Source organism: Bubalus bubalis, chromosome 11 (genome assembly GCF_019923935.1).
Source record: "Bubalus bubalis isolate 160015118507 breed Murrah chromosome 11, NDDB_SH_1, whole genome shotgun sequence".
NCBI classification, from domain to species: Eukaryota; Metazoa; Chordata; class Mammalia; order Artiodactyla; family Bovidae; genus Bubalus; species Bubalus bubalis.
This window is the reverse complement of record NC_059167.1, coordinates 69,214-89,556: the sequence shown is the minus strand read 5'-3', so window position 1 is coordinate 89,556 and position 20,343 is coordinate 69,214. Positions and strand designations below refer to the sequence as shown.

At 38.9% G+C, this 20,343-nt stretch overlaps 1 protein-coding gene across 1 annotated transcript in view; it reads left to right on the top strand.

The window, feature by feature from the left end:
- Positions 1-462: 462 nt before the first annotated feature.
- TERB2 (telomere repeat binding bouquet formation protein 2) overlaps positions 463-20,343 on the top strand; it is a 48,720-nt gene continuing 28,839 nt past the window's right edge. Inside the window, exons 1-5 of the mRNA XM_025295060.2 lie at positions 463-542; positions 657-738; positions 1,502-1,641; positions 3,732-3,793; positions 6,575-6,660. Of these exons, the coding sequence (XP_025150845.1) occupies positions 479-542; positions 657-738; positions 1,502-1,641; positions 3,732-3,793; positions 6,575-6,660 (434 nt within the window). The 5' untranslated portion in view covers positions 463-478. The remainder of the gene's footprint in view (positions 543-656; positions 739-1,501; positions 1,642-3,731; positions 3,794-6,574; positions 6,661-20,343) is intronic.

Below are 20,343 nucleotides of genomic sequence, written 5' to 3'. Positions count from 1 at the left end.
CGCTTCAGTCGTGTCCGACTCTGTGCGACCCCATAGACTGCAGCCCACGAGGCTCCCCCGTCCCTGGGATTCTCCAGGCAAGAACACTGGAGTGGGTTGCCATGTCCTTCTCCAATGCATGAAAGTGAAAAGTGCAAGTGAAGTCACTCAGTCGTGTCCGACTCTTAGTGACCCCATGGACTGCAGCCCACCAGGCTCCTCGGCCCATGGGATTTTCCAGGCAAGAGTACTGCAGTTGGGTGCCATTGCCTTCTCTGAAAGCTTAGACAGCTCTTCACAATTCCACAAGCAGCTGCACACAGCTGGTAGAGACCAGAACCTTCTCCGTCGTGCCTCAGGCTTTTCGGAGGCATTACTCGGACAACCAATCATGGAGCTTGGCTTCGGACCCGGGACCAATCAGTGGCCTCACCTCCCGCCCCGCCCCGCCCCGCCCCGCCCCCCAAGTCCTCGCCTGTGAGGAGCGTGAGGCAGCGCCATGTTTCAAGGGCAGCGGGGTTGGTTCTGTGGCAGCGTCAGCCACGACCTGAGGCAGTTTTGGGGTAGGAGGTTGGGCAGCAGGGGTGGGTGAGGTGGTGAGGAGAGCACCGCCCCTCCTTCTGGTACCTTGGCCCCAGGGCACTTGCTGGGCTCACCCTGTGCTCTTGCCTCCACAGTGGCTGAAGGGGGGACTATCAGTGACCCGAGGGCCGCCGACTTCTTGTTCAGCTGCGATGCCTCACACCCAGACACGCTGAGGTACCTGAAGGTCACCTGGGGGTACCTTTGGGGACATGAGGAACCAGGAGTTGTCGCTGGCAGTTGCTGTCGGCTAATAAATATTGATAATAGGAAGAGACTGGAAACGAACAAATTCAGTCCGGGGTGGATGTGCGGGGAGGGGGAGGGGCGGGCGCGGAAATAGCGCACAGACCCTTTTTCCTGCCGCTAAGGCCTGGCCTCCTACCCACGCCTCCAGTCTTGTCCCGACTTCAGGTTGTGTTTTTCCAGCAGACTTTCCCACATCCGTGTGATGCCTTGTAGAATTCTCCTGTTGAGTATATTTAAACCAAAAGTGATTGCCTGTTATCTTAAACGTTGTGTTCTGAAAATGTGGGTAATTTTTTGAGTAATAACTCCTACTCCCATTAGTCTATTAATTAATCCAGTTAATCCAAGGTCAAACACCGTGTTCCGTGCTCCTGTAAATGTTCTTTGTTCTTGCTGCCACTATTTTAGTACACACCGTAAACTGCCTCTTGCCCTGGTATCACAGGAACTTTCTGGGAGGTTGCTCTGACTCTGTCCACCAGTGAGCCCCCTTAACCTTGCAGTGGGATTATGTTTACGGAACAGAGGTCCGATCACGGTTCTGGCTCCCTCCCTCTCTCACCCCTTCACTCCCCACCCTCCAGTCTCCTAATCACCTACAGATAATTGTTTCCATTCATTTATTCTTTCTTTTGAAATGTTGAATACATTCTTGTTTATTTCATAACCTAAATTATTTCCTTTCTCCTAGAATATATCAGAGTCTTGATTACATAGAAGATAATGCTACAGTTTTTCACGCCTACTATCTCTCTTCTGTAGCCAATGCTGAAATAAAAAACTCGGTGGCTTTAGGTCATTTCATTCTTCCTCCTGCAAGTCTGCAAAAAGGTTAGCAAAGATCTTTAATCGCTCCGAAACTCCGAAATCCAGCTATGTCATCCAGCTTTACTGATATTTGTTCTTCATCAGAGCTTTTTGTTTTATGTCATTTAATATAAATAGAAAAGCATGTACTTTGGATCAGATTGCCTTGGGTGTGTATTCTCGATTTGTTTATCATTCAGTCTTACATTAACCGAGCTCCTACTGTGCCACGTTTCAACCAAGGCGCTGGGGATTCAGTGGTAAATAAGACTGATGCAAATACTGTCCTCACATTGTTCACTGGTGAGAATCCAGCACTTAACTAGTTTTTGTGGCCTCCAGCAATTTCTCCCCAGTTGTTTTGAGGATAATATATTAAGTAATCTGACCTGTGAGTATATAATAAACGCTCGTTGCTAGTTTTGACTCTCACCGTTATTTTTTCTGTTTTTTTTTTCCTCCACTGATATTTCAAGATTCATCGTGATAATAAATCCATGTGTTTGTATTGTTTTTATATTATTTAAAGTACTTGCACATTATTTCAGCAACCATATGAAGTAAAGAGCAAATGAATAAATTGTTCTGAGATTGGTTCTTTCAGTTTTCCCTGCTAGGAACACACATTCTTAGCCTGTTCTGTCCAAATCCTACTATCCCATTTTTTAGACCTTATTATTACCCAGTTCTTGATGTATTTCTTGATGTGTAGGTGTCCATCCCTAGAAAGACAGACTGAAAATAGTACAAATTCCCAGCGAGCAGAGTATTTAAAAAAAGAAACAACTTGAAAAATATTTCTGTAGAAGAGCTTTGGGAACTTCAAGGATTGGCTTTCTTCCGTAGTTGATGTCCTGGCAAAACCTAGTTGTAACTTAAAAAAGAAATTGTTCTAAGTGGTCACGCAAATATATTAATAACTGGATAGGAGAATTGATTTACTTAAAATCAGTGAATACCTACCTTCAGGGAGCTTATATTATGGAATGACTATCTGATCTAAGCTATCACTCCTATTAAATCTTTGGGTTTAACAACTTACATTAAAATGTATTTGACTTAAAAAAATCCGTTTTAAATGAAAACATGCTCCTTTTAAAAAATTAAAAGTATGCATTATCATTCACCTAGACTGGGATTGTCTAGTAAAAGCAAGAAAGGCAAATGTAAGCAACATACTAATTTTAGGTTTCCTAATACCCACAAGTTAATAAAAAAAGATGAAATTCATATTAAGAATATGTTTTATTTAACATAGCTAGAATATTATTTCAATATATAATCAGTATAAAATTATTGATAAATTTTTGTGTTCTCTTTTTTGATTCCAGGGTTTATTTTAAACTTACAGAACATCTCAAGTTGGACTAACTACACATTTCAAATATGTACCTACATTTATCTAGGTAGCTTAGGTCTAGAGGAATCTAGACAGCTTAGGTCTAGAGGAATGTTAACATTTTTATCCTTGAGTGGGCTCCTGTGGAAACCTGAGATCATTGATTTAAGATGTCAGTCCTTTGACATGCTGAACATTGTAGAATTCCTGCACTATCATGCCCAATAGACATGTTGCTCACCCTACCTTCTTTTAACAAACTAAATTATTGAATTATTTAAAGTGAAAGTGAAGTCGCTCAGTCGTGTCTGACTCTTTGCGACCCGTGGACTGTAGCCCACAAAGCTCCTCCGTCCATGGGGTTCTCCAGGCAAGAATACTGGAGTGGGTTGCCATTTCCTTCTCCAAATTTGAATTATTTAAGCACTCCACAAATTCAGGAATTTTATGCCTTTTATTTTGACTGGACAGTTATCTTTATTAATGCTTGGCCTAAACACACTGACACCTTATGAAAATATCATAGCAGAAAAAGTTTAGAACAATGATTTACATAATGCATTGGAATCATCTGGAATTTGTTAGAAATGCAAGTTCCCAGCTTCTCCTCAACAATCTGGTTCAATAGGAGTCCTCATTTTAAACAAATATCTCAGGTACTTTTGATACAAGTGGAATAATGCCGACCTAGAAATTTGAAACCTAAACAAAATTCAGTGAATTCTACAAAGTTACTGTTTGAAAAATAATATTGGATTTATTTTTCTTACTACAGAAATAAGGAGAAAAATTGGTAGTTTTATTTGGGAACAAGACCAACATTTTCTGATAGAAAAGGTAAGAGTAAATTAAGGTATACAGTTTATACAGAATATACAGTTTAAACAAAAAATTTGAAAGTGTAATCTTTAAAATATGTACTAGCGATGTGTTCAGACAAGGCAATGGCACCCCATTCCAGTACTCTTGCCTGGAAAATCCCATGGACGGAGGAGCCTGGTAGGCTGCAGTCCATGGGGTCACTAGGAGTCGGACACGACTGAGCGACTTCCCTTTCACTTTTCACTTTCGTGCATTGGAGAAGGAAATGGCAACCCACTCCAGTGTTCTTGCCTGGAGAATCCCAGGGACGGGGGAGCCTGGTGGGCTGCCGTCTCTGAGGTCGCACAGAGTCAGACACGACTGAAGCGACTTAGCAGCAGCAGTGATGTGTTAGTTCCAGTGACCCAGAGTAAGAAATTTGGAAGGCATGTTTTTATTGAACATTATCTCATTTGGCATTGTTTTTACACTAGTAACATGAGTGAAATTGAGATTTTTGTATGAATAAAATAAAAAGCTTGAAAGTTTGCCTCAGTCATATTAAGGGAATAATAGGTACACAGTATTTACCAGTTCTTTGCTGCCAGTGTAGATGCTATCTGATTAATTTCTTGTTGTACTATTTGTTAAATGTTATGAGTAATACCTCAATAAATGTATGCAATACTGTAAGTTTTTTAACTTTTGTCATCCTGTCTCACATTTGCCATGTTTTTTATTCACTTCAGAATCTTTATGCAAAGGCAAAATTGGTATAAGAATTTATCCAAAAAGAATAATGATGGTGATGGATTATAATACTTAAATTATTTTTTTTTAAATCCATGATTCCACAGTGATACTCCAAAGCATAAAGAAAGAAAAAAAAAAAAAAAAAGGAACAGAGGAACAAAAGGAGGAAAAAAGGCAGAAAGGAAAGAGGGAAGGAGGGAAGTAAAAGATGGGGTAGGGAAAATTTCCTTTTAGAATAAAAGGTAATAAATGTAGAAAGGATGATAGGGTAGAAAATTTGCACTTTACCACTCCCAATAAAATAGTTGATTTAGGCAAGGGCCATAAATGGATGCTAAAATCATTATCACCTCACAGATTACTTATTAATTACAAAGGCAAGCATTGCTTATACTTTTACAATGGAGGGATCTGGCAGACACAGTCTTAACCAACTGATCAAATTTAGCATCACCAATTTGAAACAACCTCTTGTTACGCTCAATGTGATATAATAAAAAGGACACAGTATAGGGAATTCCGGAGAAGGCAATGGCACCCCACTCCAGTACTCTTGCCTTGAAAATTCCATGGACAGAGGAGCCTGGTAGGCTCTAGTCCATGGGGTCGCTAAGAGTCGGGCATGACTGAGTGACTTCCCTTTCACTTTTTGCTTTCATGCATTGGAGAAGGAAATGGCAACCCACTCCGGTGTTCTTGCCTGGAGAATCCCAGGGACAGAGGAGCCTGGTGGGCTGACGTCTATGGGGTCGCACAGAGTCAGACACGACTGAAGTGACTTAGCATAGCATAGCATAGCATAGCATAGCATAGGGAATTCCCTGGCAGTCCAGTAGGACTCAGCACTCTTATTGCTGAGGGCCCAGATTCAATCCTTGGTCTTAGAAATAAGATCCCAGGAGCTGCCAAAGCAACATTAAGAAAACACAGTATTATCTTGTGTTCTTGTTCAAGGTTCTGAATTTAATTATGAGCAAATACTCAAATCCTTGACTTGTTAGAGTGTTCCTGGGACATAAATGGTGGTAGAATGGTTATTATTTGATAATAATTACTGAGTATACAAAAAGACCCTTGAAGATCATTACTCTGTTTTAGAAATGAGAAGACTGAGATAAGAAGGTAAGACCTCTGACTTAGTTCACATAGCCAGATATTAGCAAAGTGGAACCAAATTTTCTCAGCTCCAGCCCAATCCAGTGTTTCTTTAATGTATTAGTAGCATATGCCTGTATTGACTGTTGACTCTAGAAATTGTATGATTATATGATAAAGGATTTTGTTCTTTCAAATATTGATTGATATTGAATATTAACTAATTATAATAACACAACCATGGAATTTGTAAGTAGAAGTTACCTCTTTTAATGGCAATAGCAAGGGTAAATCTGGAAAGTAATTTGGGAAATTTTATTATTGTTTAGAGTGGGCTTGCAACCTATATATAGAAATTTCCTAATGGAATATTATGTAAATATGTTATAGATACCAGACTCTGAGGTTTGTCAACTTTAACATAATCTTTTGGAAAAGCTTTATATATGTTTAGTTCTTTTGTAACTCCATAGCTAAATGTTTCACTTTAATTTTGAAGGGATAGCAATTTGTTCAACTTACTTCATATTTTTGATTTGTAACTTGCAGGATGCCTAGGAATTTTCATGTCAAGGATTTTAAGAAAGTTTAAATCAATAACACTTTTTTTGGCTTCTTCTTTTTTTTTTTTTAAAACCAAAGAGTTATATGACCACATTAGGGAAAATTTCAAAAATCAATAAGAGAATAAAATCAGTCAGTTTTACTATCTAACACAAGTATAGCTTATATTTTTAAAATCCAGGTCTCCTTTCTTTATGTATCTCTAAAAATAGTTAATTCTGTGTGTGTGTATATACAAAATTTTGTGAGTTTTTCCTATGAAAAAAATGGAATGGGTCTGAGTTTGTAGATACTTTTGTGACTGTTGGTATATATATTGCCAATTTACTTTAAAAAAAATGATATTGATTGCATGATTGGTATGGCTGATTTTTTTAAATGTGATTTTTTTTTTGCTATCCACAGCATGATGAAGTAACATCAAATGAACTAAAGGTCTTTAGGGAAAGCAGTGTACTAGCAACAGATCACAAGAAAGACTTATCCAAAAGGTACTGAATTTGTATACTTCACTGATTTGTATACTTCATTCAGTATACACACCTTTGAACACTGTGTCTTAATCTCATTTAATCTTCAGTCTTCTTATGACATTGGTATCATTATCACCATTTTACAGAAATTGCCATTTTACAGAAAAAGAGATCAAGTATAGGTCAGGTCAGTTCAGTTCAGTTGCTCAGTCGTGTCCAATTCTTTGCAACCTCATGGACTGCAGCATGCCAGGCTTCCCTGTCCATCACCAACTCCCGGAGTTTACTCAAACTCATGTCCATAGAATCGGTGATGCCATCCAACCATCTCATCCTCTGTCATCCCCTTCTCCTCCTGCCTTCAATCTTTCCCAGCATCAAGGTTCTTTTCTAGTGAGTCAGTTCTTTGCATCAGGTGGCCAAAGTATTGGAGGTTCAGCGTCAGCATCAGTCCTTCCAATGAATATTCAGGACTGATTTCCTTTAGGATTGACTGTTGGATCTCCTTGTAGTCTAAAGGACTCTCAAGAGTCTTCTCCAACACCACAGTTCAAAAGCATAAGTTCTTCGGCACTCAGCTTTCTTTACAGTCCAGCTCTCACATCCATACATGGCTACTGGAAAGCCACAGCTTTGACTAGACAAACATTTGTCGGCAAAGTAATGTCTCTGCTTTTTAATATGCTGTCTAGGTTGGTCATAGCTGTTTTTCCAAGGAGCAAGAATCTTTTAATTTCATGGCTGCAGTCGCCATCTGCAGTGATTTTGGAGCCCCCCAAAATAAAGTCTGTCACTGTTTCCATTGTTTCCCCATCTATTTGCCATGAAGGATGGGACCGGATGCCATGATCTTAGTTTTCTGAATGTTGAGTTTTAAGCCAACATTTTCACTCTCCTCTTTCACTTTCATCAAGAGACTCTTTAGTTCTTCACTTTTCTGCCATAAGGGTGGTGTCAACTGCGTATCTGAGGTTATTGATATTTCTCCCAGCAATCTTGATTCCAGCTTGTGCTTCATCCAGCCCATCATTTCTCATGATGTACTCTGTATATAAGTTAACTAAACAGAGTGACAATATTCAGCCTTAACGTACTTTCCCAATTTGGAACCAGTCTGTTGTTCCATGTCCGGTTCTAGCTGTTACTTCTTGACCTGCAGATACATTTTTCAGGAGGCAGGTCAGGTGGTCTGGTATTCCCATCTCTTTCAGACTTTTCCACAGTTTTTTGTGATCCACACAGTCAAAGGCTTTGGTGTAGTTAATAAAGCAAATGTTTTTCTGGAACTCTCTTGCTTTTTTGATCCAGTGGATGTTGGCAATTTGATCTCTGGTTCCTCTGCCTTTTCTAAATCCAGCTTGAACATCTTGAAGTTCATGGTTCATGTACTGTTGAAGCCTGACTTGGAGAATTTTGAGCGTTACTTTGCTAGCATGTGAGATGAGTGCAATTGTGTGATAGTTTGAACATTCCTTGGCGTTGCCTTTCTTTGGGACTGGAATGAAAACTGACCTTTTCCAGTCCTGTGGCCACTGCTGAGTTTTCCAGATTTGCTGGCATATTGAGCCCTCATAGATCAGTTTTTAAAGAATCCGGCTGCAATGCAGGAGACCCTGGTTCGATTCCTGGGTCTGGAAGATCCTCTGGAGAAGGGATAGGCTACCCATTCCAGTGTTCTTGGGCTTCCCTTGCAGCTCAGCTGGTAAAGAACTTGCCTGCAATGTGGGAGACCTGGGTTCGATCCCTGGTTGGGAAGATCCTCTGGAGAAGAGAAAGGCTACCCACTCCAGTATTCTGGCCTGGAGAATTCGAGGGACAGTCCATGGAGTCTCAAAGAGTTGGACATGACTGAGTGACTTTCACTCACACAGTCATTGAGTGCAGCACTTTCACTGCATCATCTTTTAGGATTTAAAATAGCGCAACTGGAATTTCATCACCTCCACTGGCTTTGCTTGTAGTGATGTTTCCTAAGGCTCACTTGACTTCACATTCCAGGATGTCTGGCTCTAGGTGAGTGATCACACCATCATGGTTATCTGGGTCATTAGATCTTTTTTATATACTTTTTCTGTGTATTGGTGCCACCTCTTCTTAATATCTTCTGCTTCTGTTAGGTCCATACCATTTCTGTCCTTTATTGTGCCCTTCTTTGCATGAAATGTTCCCTTGGGATCTCTAATTTTCTTGAAGAAATTTCTAGTCTTTTCCATTCTATTGTTTTCCTCTAATTTATCATTGATCACTAAGGAAGGCTTTCTTATCTCTCCTTGCTGTTCTTTGGAACTCTGCATTCAAATGGGTATATCTTTCCTTTTCTCCTTTGCCTTTTACTTCCTCAGACAACCATTTTGCCTTTTTTGCATTTCTTTTTCTTGGGGATGATCTTGATCGCTGCCTCCTGTACAATGTCACGAACCTCTGTTCATCATTCTTTAGGCACTCTGTCTATCAGATCTAATCCCTTGAATCTGTTGGTCACTTCCACTGTATAAGATTTAGGTCATACCTGAATGGTCTAGTGGTTTTCCCTGCTTTCTTCCATTTAGGTCTGAGTTTTGCAATAGGGGTTCATGATCTGAGCCACATTCAGCTCCTAGTCTTATTTTTGCTGACTATATAGAGCTTCTCCATTTTCACCTGCGAAGAATATAATCAGTCTGATTTTGGTGTTGACCATCTGGTGATGTCCATGTGTAGAGTCTTCTCTTGTGTTGTTGGAAGAGGGTGTTTGCTATGACAAGTATGTTGTCTTGGCACAACTGTTTTAGCCTTTGCCCTGCTTCATTTTGTACTCCAAGACCAAACTTGCCTGTTACTCCAGTTATCTCTTGATTTTATACTTTTGCATTCCTGAAATGAAAAGGACATCTTTTTTGGGTGTTCATTCTAGAAGGTCTTGTAGGTTTCATAGAACCGTTCAACTTCAGCTTCTTCAGCATTAGTGGTTGGGGCATAGACTTGGATTACTGTGATATTGAATGGTTTGCCTTGGAAATGAAAAGAGATCATTCTGTTGTTTTTTGGATTGTATCCAAGTACTGCATTTTGGACTCTTTTATTGACTTTGATGGCTACTCCATTTCTTCTAAGGGATTCTTGCCCACAATAGTAGATATAATGGTCATCTGAGTTGAATTCACCCATTCCAGTCCATTTTAGTTCACTGATTCCTAAAATATCAATATTCACTCGTATCATGTTTGACTACTTCCAATTTACCTTGATTCATGGACCTAACATTCCAGGTTCCTATGCAATATTGTTCTTTACAGCATCGGACTTTACTTCCATCACTAGTCACATTCACAACTGGGTGTTGTTTTTGGTTTGGCTCTGTCTCTTCATTCTTTCTGGAGTTATTTCTCCACTGTTCTCCAATAACATATTGGGCACCTACTGACCTGGGGAGTTCATCTTTCAGTGTCCTATCTTTTTGCCTTTTCATACTGTTCCTGGGTTCATGAGGCAAGAGTACTGAAGTGGTTTGCCATTCCCTTCTCCAGTGGACCACATTTTGTCAGAACTCTCCACCATGACCCATCTGTATAGGGTGGCCCTACACAGCATGGCTCATAGTTTTATTGAGTTAGACAGGGCTTTGGTCCATGTGGTCGGTTTGATTAGTTTTCTGTGATTGTGGTTTTCATTCTATCTGCCCTCTGATGGATAAGGATAAGGGGCTTATGGGAGCCTCCTGATGGGAGAGACTGAATGAGGGGGAAACTGGGTCCTATTCTGATGGGCACGGCTGTGTTCCCTCCTTGGGTACGGCTAAGCCCTCTTGGAGGAGGTCGCCATTAGCCCTACCACAGAGTGGCCAGAACTTACACCGGACTGGGAAACTGACTCTTGGAGGGCACAAACAAAACTTTGAGCACACCAGGACCCAGGAGAAAGGAGCAGTGACCCCACAAGAGACTGACCCAGACTTGCCTGTGAGTGTCGTGGCATCTCTGGTGGAGGTGTGGGTCAGTGGTGGCGTGCGGCAGGGTCAGAGGCACTGAGTGCGGCAGTGCGTGCACGACCCTTCTGAAGGAGGTCGCTGTTATCCTCATCACCTCCACCATAGACTGGCCTCAGGTCAAACAACAGGGAGGGAACACAAGTGTAGGTAGATGAAGTAATTTCCCCAAAGTCACACAAACTTTTAATAAGTGAGGAGAAGCGGGATTTTAACTGGGTCAGTCTAATTCCAGAACCCATGCATTTAACCATATTATGCTAGATTATCCTTACAGAAAAGAAACAGGATTTTTTTGATTACTGTGATATTATTTTAAAATGTATATAATATAATAAGGAAATAAACTAAATATTAGTAATTTTATTAGGATTGGAGGATTAGAAAGAGGATTTCCCTCTTTTCCAAATTGTGTATAATGTGGCTACTTTGGCTTAAGAAATTAAAGTTATATTTTAAAAGACAAACAAACATGGACTTGGCATTGTGTTAGGGCTAATCTGTGAGATGCACCCTTCTTTCAGGCTTATTCACTATCTAGTCCCAATACTATATTTTCCACTTCAGGGATTTCTAGATGTTCATAGGGAGCATTAACTATTGAAAGTATGGGATTTAGCTGCTGAAATAAAATGATCTTTCTTCAATATAAAAATTAATGAGTTTAATTTATGTAGTGTAGTTTTTTTACCTTCAAGTTTTTTTCCCATAATATTTTCTTGTTCCTTTTGTACCTCCTATATAGTTTTCCTTAATTTGATATACATTGTTATCTGATGTAGCACAAAGGTGTGTATTTAATTTTAGTGAACTATTGCTTCATGGTCCCGTGACTTATAGATAATCTACCACTTAAGTTTGAATATCCATATTCTAGGTCTTTGTATTAAAAAGCAGAGACATTACTTTGCCAACAAAGGTCCGTCTAGTCAAGGCTATGATTTTTCCAGTAGTCATGTATGGATGTGAGAGTTGGACTATAAAGAAAGCTGAGCACCGAAGAACTGATGCTTTTGAACTGTGATGTTGGAGAAGACTCGTGAGAGTCCTTGGACTGCAAGGAGATCCAACCAGTGCATCCTAAAGGAAATCAGTCCTGAATATTCATTGGAAGGACTGATGCTGAAGCTGAACCTCCAATACTTTGGCCACCTGATACAAAGAGCTGACTCATTTGAAAAGACCCTGATGCTGGGAAAGATTGAGGGCAGGAGAAGGGGATGACAGAGGATGAAGTGGTTGGATGGCATTACCGACTCGATGGACATGGGTTTGGGTAGACTCCGGGGGTTGGTGATGGACAGGGAGGCCTGGCATGCTGTGGTTCATGGGGTCGCAAAGAGTTGAACATGACTGAGCGACTGAACTGAACTGAACTGAATCTCTATTCATAGAACTCCTTTGAACTTGTTATCCTTTTTGAGATAAGAAACTGGTAAGGTTAGGAAGAAAAATGAAATTGAAAAGTTGAGACCATGAAGATACTAAGGAATTAGTAAAGGAGAGAATAGTTATCCTAAGTGACCTTGTAAGAGAAGAATGGGAAAAGGAAATTTTTTCTTACTTTATTTTTTTTGGTTTTATATATTTATTTTCTTTACAATATTGTATTGGTTTTGCCATACATTGACATGAGTCTGCCATGGGTGTACATGTGTTCCCCATCCTGAACCCTCCTCCCACCTCCGTCCCCATCCCATCCCTCTGGTTCATCCCCTGCACCATCCGCGAGCACCCTGTATCATGCATCGAACCTTGACTGGCGATTCGTTTCACATATGATAATTTACATGTTTCAATGCCATTCTCCCATATCATCCTGCCCTCACCCTCTCCCACAGAGTCCAAAAGAGTGTTCTATACATCTGTGTCTCTTTTGCTGTCTCGCATACAAGGTTATTGTTACCATCTTTCTAAATTCCATATATATGTGTTAGTATACTGTATTGGTGTTTTTCTTTCTGGCTTACTTCACTCTGTATAATAGGCTCCAGTTTCATCCACCTCATTAGAACTGATTCAAATGTATTCTTTTTAATGGCTGAGGAATATTCCATCGTGTATATGTACCACAGCTTTCTTATCCATCTGCTGATGGACACCTAGGTTGCTTCCATGTCCTGGCTATTATAAACAGTGCTGTGATGAACATTGGGGTACACGTGTCTCTTTAAATTCTGGTTTCCTTGGTGTGTATGCCCACAGTGGGGTTGCTGGGTCATAAGGCAGTTCTATTTCTAGTTTTTTAAGGAATCTCCACACTGTTCTCCATAGTGGCTGCACTAGTTTGCATTCCCACCAACAGTGTAAGAGGGTTCCCTTTTCTCCATACCCTCTCTAGCATTTATTGTTTGTAGACTTTTGATTCGCAGCCATTCTGACTGGTGTGAAATGGTACCTCATTGTGGTTTTGATTTGCATTTCTCTGATAATGAGTGATGTTGAGCATCTTTTCATGTGTTTGTTAGCCATCTGTATGTCTTCTTTGGAGAAATGTGTGTTTAGTTCTTTGGCCCACTTTTTGATTGGGTCATTTATTTTTTCTGGAATTGAGCTGCAGGAGTTGCTTATGTATTTTTTTAGATTAATTTGTCTGTTGCTTCATTTGCTATTATTTTCTCCCATTCTGAAGGCGGTCTTTTCACCTTGCTTATAGTTTCCTTTGTTGTGCAGAAGCTTTTAAGTTTAATTAGGTCCCATTTGTTTATTTTTGCTTTTATTTCCAATATTCTGGGAGGTGGGTCATAGAGGATCCTGCTGTGATGTATGTCAGAGAGTGTTTTGCCTATGTTCTCCTCTAGGAGTTTTATAGTTTCTGGTCTTATGTTTAGATCTTTAATCCATTTTGAGTTTATTTTTGTGTATGGTGTTAGAAAGTGTTCTAGTTTCATTCTTTTACAAGTTGTTGACCAGTTTTCCCTGCACCACTTGTTACAGAGATTGTCTTTTCTCCATTATATATTCTTGCCTCCTTTGTTGAAGATACAGTGTCCATAGGTGCATGGATTTATCTCTGGGCTTTCTATTTTGTTCCATTGATCTATATTTCTGTCTTTGTGCCAGTACCATACTGTCTTGATGACTGTGGGTTTGTAGTAGAGACTGAAGTCAGGCAGGTTGATTCCTCCAGTTCCATTCTTCTTTCTCAAGACTGCTTTGGCTATTTGCGGTTTTTTGTATTTCCATACAAATTGTGAAATTATTTGTTCTAGTTCTTTGAAAAATACTGTTGGTAGCTTGATAGGGATTGCATTGAATCTATAGATTGCTTTGGGTAGTACACTCATTTTCACTATATTGATTCTTCTGATCCATGAACAAGGTATATTTCTCCCTCTATTTGTGTCATCTTTGGTTTCTTTCACCAGTGTTTTATAGTTTTCTATATATAGGTCTTTTGTTTCTTTAGGTAGATATATTCCTAAGTATTTTATTCTTTTTGTTGCAATGGTGAATGGAATTGTTTCCTTAATTTCTCTTTCTGTTTTCTCATTGTTAGTGTATAGGAATGCAAGGGATTTCTGTGTGTTGATTTTATATCCTGACTTTACTGTATTCATTAATTAGCTCTAGTAATTTTCTGGTGGAGTCTTTAGGGTTTTCTATGTAGAGGATCATGTCATCTGCAAACAGTGAAAGTTTTACTTCTTTTCCAATCTGGATTCCTTTTATATCTTTCTCTGCTCTGATTGCTGTGGGCAAAACTTCCAAAACTATGTTGAATAGTAGTGATGAGAGTGGGCACCCTTGTCTTTTTCCTAACTTTAGGAGAAATGCTTTCAATTTTTCACCATTGAGGATAATGTTTGCTGTGGGTTTATCATATAAAGCTTTTATTATGTTGAGGTATGTTCCTTCTATTCCTGCTTTCTGAGGGGTCTTTTATCATAAATAGATGTTGAATTTTATCAAAGGCTTTCTCTGCATCTATTGAGATAATCATATGGTTTTTATTTTTCAAGTTGTTAATGTGGTGTATTACATTGATTGATTTGTGGATATTGAAGAATCCTTGCGTCCCTGGGATAAAGCCCATTTGGTCATGATGTATGATCTTTTTAATATGTTGTTGGATTCTGTTTGCTAGAATTTTGTTAAGGATTTTTGCATCTATGTTCATCAGTGATATTGGCCTGTAGTTTTCTTTTTCGTGGCATCTTTGTCAGGTTTTGGTATTAGGGTGATGGTGGCCTCATAGAATGAGTTTGGAAGTTTACCTTCCTCTGGAATTTTCTGGAAGAGTTTGAGTAGGATAGGTGTTGGCTCTTTACATTTTTGGTAGACTTCAGCTGTGAAGCTGTCTGGACCTGGGCTTTTGTTTGTTGGAAGATTTCTGATTACAGTTTCAATTTCCGTGCTTGTGATGAGTCTGTTAAGATTTTCTGTTTATTCCTGGTTCAGTTTTGGAAAGTTGTATTTTTCTAAGAATTTGTCCATTTCTTCCAAGTTGTCCATTTTATTGGCATATAGTTGCTGATAATAGCCTCTTATGATCCTTTGTATTTCTGTGTTGTCTATTGTGAGCCCTCCATTTTCATTTCTAATTTTGTTGATTTGACTTTTCTCCCTTTGTTTCTTGATGAGTCTGGCTAATGGTTTGTCAATTTTATTTATCTTCTCAAAGAACCAGCTTTTGGCTCTGTTGATTTTTGCTATGGTCCCCTTTGTTTCTTTTCATTTAATTCTGCCCTAATTTTTAAGATTTCTTTCCTTCTACTAACCCTGCGGTTCCTCATTTCTTCCTTTTCTAGTTGCTTTAGGTGTAGAGTCAGGTTATTTATTTGACTTTTTTCTTGTTTCTTGAGGTAAGCCTGTATTGCTGTGAATCTTCCCTTTGCTGCTGCTACTGCTAAGTCACTTCAGTCGTTTCTGACTCTGTGCAACCCCACAGACGGCAGCCCTCCAGGCTCCCCCATCCCTGGGATTCTCCAGGCAAGAACACTGGAGTGGGTTGCCATTTCCTTCTCCAAAGCATGAAAGTGAAAAAATAAAGTGAAGTTGCTCAGTTATGTCCGACTCCTAGTGACCCCATGGACTGCAGCCCACCAGGACCCTCCGTCCATGGCAAGAGTACTGGAGTGGGTTGCCATTGCCTTCTCCGGAATCTTCCCCTTAGCACTGCTTTTACAGTGTCCCATAGGTTTTGGGTTGTTGTGTTTTCATTTCTACGCATATTTTGATTTCTTTTTTGATTTCTTCTATGATTTGTTGGTTATTCAGCAGCGTGTTGTTCAGCCTCCATATGTTGGAATTTTTAATAGTTTTTCTTCTGTAATTGACATCTAATCTTACTGCATTGTGGTCAGAAAAGATGATTGGAATGATTTCATTTTTTTGAATTTACCAAGGCTAGATTTATGGCCTAGGATGTGATCTATCCTGGAGAAGGTTCTGTGTATGCTTGAGAAAAAGGTGAAATTTGTTGTTTTGGGGTGAAATGTCCTATAGATATCAATTAGGTCTAACTAGTCCATTGTATCGTTTAAAGTTTGTGTTTCCTTGTTAATTTTCTGTTTAGTTGATCTATCCATAGGTGTGAGTGGGGTATTAAAGTCTCCCACTATTATTGTGTTATTGTTAATTTCCCCTTTCATACTTGTTAGCATTTGTCTTAGATATTGTGGTGCTCCTATGTTGGGTGCATATATATTTATAATTGTTATATGTTCTTCTTGGATTGATCCTTTGATCATTATGTAGTGTCCATCTTTGTCTGTTACAGCCTTTGTTTTAAAGTCTATTTTAGAGGAGGAGCCAAGATGGCAGAGGAGTAGGACAGGGAGAACACTTTCTCCCCCACAAATTCATCAAAAGAGCATTTAAACGTCGAGTAAATTCCACAAAACAACTTCTGAATGCCGGCAGAGGACATCAGGCACCCAGAAAAGCAGCCCAACTCTTCGAAAGGAGAGAGAAGAAATACAGCTCCATCCACCAGAACATCGACACAAGCTTCCCTAACCAGGAAACCTTGACAAGCCACCTGTACAAACCCACACACAGCGAGGAAATGCCACAATAAAGAGAACTCCACAAACTGCCAGAATACAGAAAGGACACCCCAAACTCAGCAATTTAAACAAGATGAAGAGACAGAGGAATACCCAGCAGATAAAGGAACAGGATAAATGCCCACCAAACCAAACAAAAGAGGAAGAGATAGGGAATCTACCTGATAAAGAATTCCGAATAATGATAGTGAAATTGATCCAAAATCTTGAAATTAAAATGGAATCACAGATAAATAGCCTGGAGGCAAGGATTGAGAAGATGCAAGAAAGGTTTAACAAGGACTTAGAAGAAATAAAAAAGCGTCAATATATAATGAATAATGCAATAAGTGAAATTAAAAACACTCTGGAGGCAACAAATAGTAGAATAACAGAGGCAGAAGATAGGATTAGTGAATTAGAAGATAGAATGGTAGAAATAAATGAATCAGAGAGGATAAAAGAAAAATGAATTAAAAGAAATGAGGACAATCTCAGAGACCTCCAGGACAATATTAAACGCTACAACATTCGAATCATAGGGGTCCCAGAAGAAGAAGACAAAAAGAAAGACCATGAGAAAATACTTGAGGAGATAATAGTTGAAAACTTCCCTAAAATGGGGAAGGAAATAATCACCCAAGTCCAAGAAACCCAGAGAGTCCCAAACAGGATAAACCCAAGGCGAAACACCCCAAGACACATATTAATCAAATTAACAAAGATCAAACACAAAGAACAAATATTAAAAGCAGCAAGGGAAAAACAACAAATAACACACAAGGGAATACCCATAAGGATAACAGCTGATCTTTCAATAGAAACTCTTCAAGCCAGGAGGGAATGGCAAGACATACTTAAAATGATGAAAGAAAATAACCTACAGCCCAGATTATTGTACCCAGCAAGGATCTCATTCAAGTATGAAGGAGAAATCAAAAGCTTTTCAGACAAGCAAAAGCTGAGAGAATTCTGCACCACCAAACCAGCTCTCCAACAAATACTAAAGGATATTCTCGAGACAGGAAACACAAAAATTGTGTATAAATTCGAACCCAAAACAATAAAGTAAATGGCAACGGGGTCATACTTATCAGTAATTACCTTAAACGTAAATGGGTTGAATGCCCCAACCAAAAGACAAAGACTGGCTGAATGGATACAAAAACAAGACCCCTACATATGTTGTCTACAAGAGACCCACCTCAAAACAGGGGACACATACAGACTGAAAGTGAAGGGCTGGAAAAAGATTTTCCATGCAAATAGGGACCAAAAGAAAGCAGGAGTAGCAATACTCATATCAGATAAAATAGACTTTAAAACAAAGACTGGGAAAAGAGACAAAGATGGTCACTACATAATGATCAAAGGATCAATCCAAGAAGAAGATATAACAATTATAAATATATATGCACCCAACACGGGAGCACCGCAGTATGTAAGACAAATGCTAACAAGTATGAAAGAAGAAATTAACAATAACACAATAATAGTGGGAGACTTTAATACCCCACTCACACCTATGGATAGATCAACTAAACAGAAAATTAACAAGGAAACACAAACTTTAAACGATACAATAGACCAGTTAGACCTAATTGATATCTATAGGACATTTCATCCCAAAACAATGAATTTCACCTTTCTCTCAAGCGCACATGGAACCTTCTCCAGGATAGATCACATCCTGGGCCATAAATCTAGCCTTGGTAAATTCAAAAAAATAGAAATCATTCCAAGCATCTTTTCTGACCACATGCAGTAAGATTAGATCTCAATTACAGGAGAAAAACTATTAAAAAATCCAACATATGGAGGCTGAACAACACGCTGCTGAATAACCAACAAATCACAGAAGAAATCAAAAAAGAAATCAAAATTTGCATAGAAACGAATGAAAATGAAAACACAACAACCCAAAACCTGTGGGACACAGTAAAAGCAGTCCTAAGGGGAAAGTTCATAGCAATACAGCCACACCTCAAGAAACAAGAAAAAGTCAAATAAATAACCTAACTCTACACCTAAAGCAACTAGAAAAGGAAGAAATGAAGAACCCCAGGGTTAGTAGAAGGAAAGAAATCTTAAAAATTAGAGCAGAAATAAATGCAAAAGAAACAAAAGAGACCATAGCAAAAATCAACAAAACCAAAAGCTGGTTCTTTGAAAGGATAAATAAAATTGACAAACCATTAGCCAGACTCATCAAGAAACAAAGGGAGAAAAATCAAATCAATAAAATTAGAAATGAAAATGGAGAGATCACAACAGACAACACAGAAATACAAAGGATCATAAGAGACTACTATCAACAATTATATGCCAATAAAATGGACAACGTGGAAGAAATGGACAAATTCTTAGAAAAGTACAACTTTCCAAAACTCGACCAGGAAGAAATAGAAAATCTTAACAGACCCATCACAAGCACGGAAATTGAAACTGTAATAAAAAATCTTCCGGCAAACAAAAGCCCAGGTCCAGACGGCTTCACAGCTGAATTCTAACAAAAATATAGAGAAGAGCTAACACCTATCCTGCTCAAACTCTTCCAGAAAATTGCAGAGGATGGTAAACTTCCAAACTCATTCTATGAGGCCACCATCACCCTAATACCAAAACCTGACAAAGATCCCACAAAAAAAGAAAACTACAGGCCAATATCACTGATGAACATAGATGCAAAAATCCTTAACAAAATTCTAGCAATCAGAATCCAACAACACATTAAAAAGATCATACACCATGACCAAGTGGGCTTTATCCCAGGGATGCAAGGATTCTTCAATATCCGCAAATCAATCAATGTAATACACCACATTAACAAATTGAAAAACAAAAACCATATGATTATCTCAATAGATGCAGAGAAAGCCTTTGACAAAATTCAACATCCATTTATGATAAAAACTCTCCAGAAAGCAGGAATAGAAGGAACATACCTCAACACAATAAAAGCTATATATGACAAACCCACAGCAAACATTATCCTCAATGGTGAAAAATTGAAAGCATTTCCTCTAAAGTCAGGAACAAGACAAGGGTGCCCACTTTCACCATTAGTATTCAACATAGTTTTGGAAGTTTTGGCCACAGCAATCAGAGCAGAGAAAGATATAAAAGGAATCCAGATTGGAAAAGAAGTAAAACTTTCACTGTTTGCAGATGACATGATCCTCTACATAGAAAACCCTAAAGACTCCACCAGAAAATTACTAGAACTAATCAATGACTATAGTAAAGTTGCAGGATATAAAATCAAGACACAGAAATCCCTTGCATTCCTATACACTAACAATGAGAAAACAGAAAGAGAAATTAAGGAAACAATTCCATTCACCATTGCAATGGAAAGAATAAAATACTTAGGAATATATCTACCTAAAGAATCTAAAGACCTATATATAGAAAACTATAAAACACTGGTGAAAGAAATCAAAGAGGACACTAACAGATGGAGAAATATACCATGTTCATGGATTGGAAGAATTGATATAGTGAAAATGAGTATACTACCCAAAGCAATCTATAGATTCAACGCAATCCCTATCAAGCTACCAACAGCATTCTTCACAGAGCTAGAACAAATAATTTCACAATTTCTATGGAAATACAAAAAACCTCGAATAGCCAAAGCGATCTTGAGAAAGAAGAATGGAACTGGAGGAATCAACCTGCCTGACTTCAGGCTCTACTACAAAGCCACAGTTATCAAGACAGTATGGTACTGGCACAAAGACAGAA